The 6,671-nt window shown below is 35.7% G+C and overlaps 1 protein-coding gene across 1 annotated transcript in view; it reads left to right on the top strand.

Moving 5' to 3' along the window:
• Positions 1-6,671, top strand: part of LOC107745450 (ras-specific guanine nucleotide-releasing factor RalGPS1-like) — a gene marked incomplete at its 5' end in the record, with an annotated part of 111,928 nt that overhangs the window by 23,970 nt on the left and 81,287 nt on the right. Inside the window, one exon of the mRNA XM_016559322.1 lies at positions 2,860-2,986. Within this exon, the coding sequence (XP_016414808.1) occupies positions 2,860-2,986 (127 nt within the window). The remainder of the gene's footprint in view (positions 1-2,859; positions 2,987-6,671) is intronic.

Here is a 6,671-nt window from a genome sequence, read left to right as displayed (position 1 = left end):
ATTGTATCTGGTCGGTATTGAAAAGTACATTTTTACTTTTACGCAAAATGCGATATCCGCCGTGTTATTCTGTCATGTTTTCTCCCTATCTTTCCAAACCGCGACAAACGCCAGTCTCCCTTCTCTGCAGAATGCTATACATCCGCTCAACCAATCACAGCGCACCATTCCACGCATTGTAAACAGTAGGCCTAACTGACAAGCTACGCAATATCGCGTTCATAATCGCAGATCAATCGCCTTCAATTATGAACGCGATATTGCAGTGAACTACGGCTCTGTGTATTAAATGCCACTCCATCTGAAAGCACGCGATGGAGATTTACTATTAATCACAGAACCGGCTTTACTGAGGAGATGCGCATGACAATCACATGCGATTTATCGTGCAGCTTAAAAAATGAATCATTTTGACGACATTGATGAACCTGTGGTGGTTTCTGCGGTGGGGAAGAAACGTAAACTATTAATAAGATTAGTATTGACCAAGTTCAGAGGCTGTCATATGTGGATCAACTTGCTTTGTAGTGTATTTTCAACAGTTTCAATATGAAAAATAACGTTTATATTGATTCAATGGATTTATTGCATTTTGGGGAGAAAATAATCAGTTTTTATTAAAAAAAAAATTTAAAATCAAAATCTGGATTTGAATTTTTAATGTTATTATAACCTAAAGATGCTATGTGGAAGTTTGAAATGGAAAATAGTGGTTTTCATCTTGCCACTTTCTTGGTAAAGAAAACACATTTTTACTCAAATTAATCAAAATGGATTTATAGCGTTTTGGAACCAAACTCTTCAAATATTCAGTATTTTATCTATTTACTAACCATTCGATGACATCTGAGTCTGTTTAATTAATCATTCTGTCCACTTGTTGTCTGACTAATTATCTAATTAGTTCCCTTTGTTTGGTTCATGTTTATTAGCCCTCAGTTCTCCTTGGTCCGTTCTCATTTGTAGTATTGTGGTTTTCTCCTGAGCACTTGTGATTAAAGTATATTCCCTGGAACTGTTGAAATATTATTTATAATTATTAGCCCTCAGTTCTCCTTGGTCCGTTCTCATTTGTAGTATTTTGGTTTTCTCCTGAGCACTTGTGATTAAAGTATATTCCCTGGAACTGTTGAAATATTATTTATACATTTTCTTGACCCGAAACAATAAGTTTTATTAGCGGATTTTAGCCCGAATAGTGAAATAATCATAAATATAATGATAGCTCAATATATTAAAATATTTTAGGTCATGTTGTTTATTGTTATTACGTTGTCTTTATAACAAAGTTTTTGTTGTAACTGCAGCTCTCATAGCAAATGACGCTGTTCCAAGTTCCAAATCAGGAATTAAATCATTTGTCATCGTTTCTGTTCTTTTCGTTTGTGGTTACGTGTGTTGAAATCATTTGTGTCTCTTTTTCCAGTATGTCCGCAGTTCATGTAAGCATATATGGCGACTCCAAACAGCGAGGCCTTGTGTGTGTTTGTGTACACACCCGTGTTTCCTATAGGTCTCGACCGCTTCCTCTTCCATTGCAATCCATCCGTATTCTCAGAGGAAATCATACGCCATCCCTTCCCCGCCTCACGCAGATTCATCCATCACATTTCCTGCTCACCACAAACGTGAAACATGACACAGTCTCTTCTTACACTTCTCATCCCGCTGCCAACTATAACACCAAGATGCTGACTGTCCCGATTTTATATCGCATTCCATATTCCACTTTATCGGGTCAGTCTAAGTTTCCATGCTGGGTGAGTTTAGTTACTGTATGTCTTTATAACTTTGGTCCTCAGCTTGGTCTAGCTTAGTCTCAAATTCTACAATAAAATATTCCTATGCAGCCTCTAAAAGGATATTTGTCGGCTTGCATGTTGGGAAAGGGTTGTGTCAGTGTGGAGTGATATATTAGCAGGCTGTCTGAACGTGAACTGAAGGAAATTTCCTCTTGTACAGTAGTTTTTTTCCACCAGTCCCACTGTGCACCTTGTATATCCATGTAATTGACATTTCCAGCTACCAAGTGAAGACTTTATTTTGTATTACAGTACTTACACTTTGCACAGTCATACATATTGGTTAGTCATTAGAACAAACCTTACTCTGTTTCTTCTGTTAAGATGTGTTCCTGTAACTCAAACTGTAAAAGCCCAGGGAATGCATTAACTGATAAAATGTAAACCTTGAATGCAATGCAAGTTGCTTTAGATAAAGGTGTGTGCTAAATGCATACATCTAAATGTTATAGTCTAGTTGGATGTCTAAAAACAAGTCTAAAAATAATTGCATTTCTCTGGTCGGCCATAACCATTTAATCTGCATCTATCAAAAACCATCACTAAAATTAAATTCAGACCAAAAATTCAGTCACTTAAATTTATTCATTTCGAAGACACTTTTTGTACACATTTTTTAAGCCTTTTTCATGTTTGTACACTACCATTCAAAAAATTAGTAAGATTGATTGATTTATATTCAGCAAGGGAGCATTGAATTGATCAAAAGTGACAATTTGAGAAATCATTTTTACAGCATAATTAAAATAATGCATGGAATGGAATCTGCAGACTTCACATTTTCTCTGCTGATTTTTGTGTAAAATGGTCTGCAGAATTGACCACCAGAGCTTTATACTATTATTGACAGCAGAACAATCATTAGTCAAAATATTTCAGAAACATGCAAAGGATGAATGATTGGTGTTGAATTCGGTTGCATTTCCATGTGAGCTTATTTCTGTGCAGCTTGTATGTTGTTAAACTATGGTTTTAAAGTAGCTTCTCATCACTGCCTGTTTTCAGATGAAAAACGAACAGAGTGCCGTAACTTTCCTGTTTTGTTTTTTTTTCCCAGCTGATCAGTCGGAAGGACAAGGCCACGTTTGAGAAGCTGGACTACCTGACCTCCAAAGAGGAGAACTGCGCCAGGATGAGAGAGTACATCCGCTCCCTCAAGATGGTGCCGTGCATCCCCTACCTGGGTGAGTCCCCATCTGTCTGCTCTCTTTCAGTCTCTCTCTCCAAACGAGCTTTACTTCACCTTCCAGTGGGACGAATGAACTGGAAGAACATTTCCTGACTGACCAAGGGATCAGAGTTGGTAGATTCTGTAAATACCTCATCTGGTTCTACAAATCTTTCTCCAATGTCGGCCATTCAGAAGTAGCCATGTATTCATATTTGTATTTGGCAAGCGAAATATACAATACTACCGTTTAATAGTTTGGGTTTTAAAATATGTTGATGTTTTTGGAAGTCTCTTCTGCTCACCAAGGCTGCATTTATTTGATCAAAAACACTTTAAAAACAGTAATATTTTGAAATATTATTAGAAATTAAAATAACCATTTCTTATTTGAATATACTGTAAAATGTAATTTATTTCTGTGGTCAAAGCTGAATTTTCAGCATCATTACTCCAGTTTTCAGTGTCACATGATCTTCAGAAATCATTCTAATATGCTGATTTGCTGCTCAAGAAACATTTCTGATTATTATCAATGCTGAAAACAGTTCAGCTTCATATTTTTGTAGAAAACTTTTTTTTTTAGGATTTTTTGGATAGAAAGTTCAAAAGAACAACATTTACTTGAATTATATTTGTGATATTATAAATTGAATGCATCCTTGCGGAATAAAAGTATTAATTTCTTTAAAAAATACTCTCGCAAAACTTTTGAACGGTAGTGTAAACATTGATAGTATATCATTGTATTATGGTACGTTTAATCAGTGCCTGATTCTTTTTTAGAGATTCATAAAAGCATGAAATTGACTTTATATGTCTATATATGTATATATCTCTACATGTCATGTATCTCATCAATATCTCAACAATATCTCAGTATGTTCAAATGTCCAGATGAGATTCATTATATGTGTAAATATATAAACACATTGAACTTCATTCATGAAACACAATCTGAACAGATGTGTGTCTAGCTAAATCATTCATGAAAACATTCGGATGTAAAATCTCACATTCAATTCAGCGCAGCAGTTTATGTAAGAAAGAATAGAGAATTTTGTTCTGTTTCGTGGGGCCAAATGCTTATAGTTAATTGTATCTTTTCATGAAATGTGTGGACATCTACAAGCACCGTTTTTCTCAGCCTTGCGGTTTCTCATATTAATCAGTGCCTGATTCTTTTTTAGAGATTCATAAAAGCATGAAATTGACTTTATATGTCTATATATGTATATATCTCTACATGTCATGTATCTCATCAATATCTCAACAATATCTCAGTATGTTCAAATGTCCAGATGAGATTCATTATATGTGTAAATATATAAACACATTGAACTTCATTCATGAAACACAATCTGAACAGATGTGTGTCTAGCTAAATCATTCATGAAAACATTCGGATGTAAAATCTCACATTCAATTCAGCGCAGCAGTTTATGTAAGAAAGAATAGAGAATTTTGTTCTGTTTCGTGGGGCCAAATGCTTGTAGTTAATTGTATCTTTTCATGAAATGTGTGGACATCTACAAGCACCGTTTTGCTCAGCCTTGCGGTTTCTCATATTTGTTTTAGAGAACATCATGGCATTTTTGGTCACCTTACAGAGTTTCTAAAACATAATGATAGCATGCATGCTGCATGTGTTTTCAATATGATATCTTCCTTGAAAGTACTCTCAGTGTTTGAATATGAAACATGCAATTCAGATTTGTTTGTTTTTTATTATTTTAGCCAGGCATTTTTCAGTGTTTTCCCATGTTCTCGCACTCTAATGTGTATTGAACCCCATTATTTGTGCTCTGAACTCTATCAGACAGAGATCACAGATGTACGGTTATTATTATCTCACAGATTCTCAGTAAGTCTGGAGACTCAACAATACATTGATTCCTAACCCTCTGTGCTGTTACAGGGATATCAATGATCAGGGAAACTATGTCTCATATTCCTCAGCACTTAGTCATTTACAGCTGCTGTTCTGATTTAACTCAAATTGGGTGAAGATGGAGGGATACATATCAGGTACTCTGGGTTTGATTTATAGACATGTTACAGGTGCTGTTTCTTTGGGATTGTCTAAGCATTTCTTGGACAGACTGTACTCATTTTCTTGCAGTTTGGTTGTTGGGATCACATGTTGTCTGGACATGAAGTTGGTAGTTTCATGCATCCAAACCATTAACTAAACATAGTGTTATCCTTCCTGTAGCTTATTCTGGCCAAAAATTGTTCACTTAGTGAGAGATTGTTTGCCTGACATATTAAGGCGACAGACCGCTGTTTTAGTTTTTATGTGCCATTAATCTGAAATACAGTAATAATTGGCCGGCATATAAAAGCATTGAAACAAATTTTGTTTTCCTTCCTGTGTGCAATATGTCTGTAGGTCAGATTGACGTTCAATAACGCAGAACAAAATAAACTATATATTGGTTTCTTGTCACATTTTGTCTGTTGAAGGAATAGTTCACTCAAAAATGAAAATTTGTTGAAAATGTACTCACCCTCAGGCCATCCAAGATGTAGATGAGTTTGTTTCTTCATCAGATTTGGAGAAATGTAGCATTGCATCTCTTGCTCAGCAATGGATCCTCTGCAGTGAATGGGTGCCGTCAGAATGAGAGTCCAAACAGCTGATAAAAACATCACAATAATCCACAAGTAATCCACACCACTACAGTCCATCAGTTAATGCCTTGAGAAGTGAAAAGCTGCGTGTTTGTATAAAAGCAAATCCATCATTAAGACATTTTAACTTTAAACCATTGCTTCTGGCCATAATCCATAATAACGTTTCCTCCAGTGAAAAAGTCCATCTCCTTTTGTCTCTCACATTAAAATCCACACACATATTTGTTTAGAGTTGTTTTGGACTGTTTTTGCTTGTAAACGGTTCTTGATCTGTGCATATTTCTCTCCTGATTCAGACCAGACCACTTTTTCCACTGGAGAAAGCAGTATTATGGCTAGAGTAATCATTTCAGATGGAAACAATGGTTTAAAGTTAAAAACATCTTGATGGATTTGTTTCTTACAAACACGCAGCTTTTGGCTTCACAAGTCATTAACTGATGGACTGGAGTGGTGTGGATTACTTGTGGATTATTGTGATGTTTTTATCAGCTGTTTGGACTCTCATTCTGACGGCACCCATTCACTGCAGAGGATCCATTGCTGAGCAAGTGATGGAATTATACATGTCTCCAAATCTGATGAAGAAACAAACTCATCTACATCTTGTATGGCCTGAGGGTGTGGACATTTTCAACAAATTTTCATTTTTAAGTGAACTTTTCTTTGAAAACATGTTCCTGATCTTGATTCAGCAATGCATGTTATTCTAAGGACTTCCCTCTGATCACCTATACAATTTACAATTCAGTTCATATCTGATTAATAAAATCAATTCCACCATTCTACTTTTCCTCAACAATATCCTCTTTCAATTGGAAATGCTTTACATTACAGAATTAAAATGGCTTGCAAATGCCAATTTCATTTCATTCTTGACGCTAATGTATTTTCCATCCATTTACAAGGTTTTCCTCATATGGAAGCTAATGTTAATGACACCATTTTTCATTTATAATGATTGATGTTTGAGCAGCAAAGGTTCGGGTCTGTTCTCTTGCACTCAGGACATACCCGGAGTCTCCCGTAGGGCCCTTTAGAGCCTTTAGTTGCTTGTAGAAATG

Source organism: Sinocyclocheilus rhinocerous, unplaced genomic scaffold (assembly GCF_001515625.1).
Source record: "Sinocyclocheilus rhinocerous isolate Xijiao unplaced genomic scaffold, SAMN03320098_v1.1 scaffold4576, whole genome shotgun sequence".
Lineage (NCBI taxonomy): Eukaryota > Metazoa > Chordata > Actinopteri > Cypriniformes > Cyprinidae > Sinocyclocheilus > Sinocyclocheilus rhinocerous.
The sequence above is the reverse complement of the archived record's forward strand: the minus strand, read 5'-3'. Positions and strand labels throughout refer to the sequence as shown.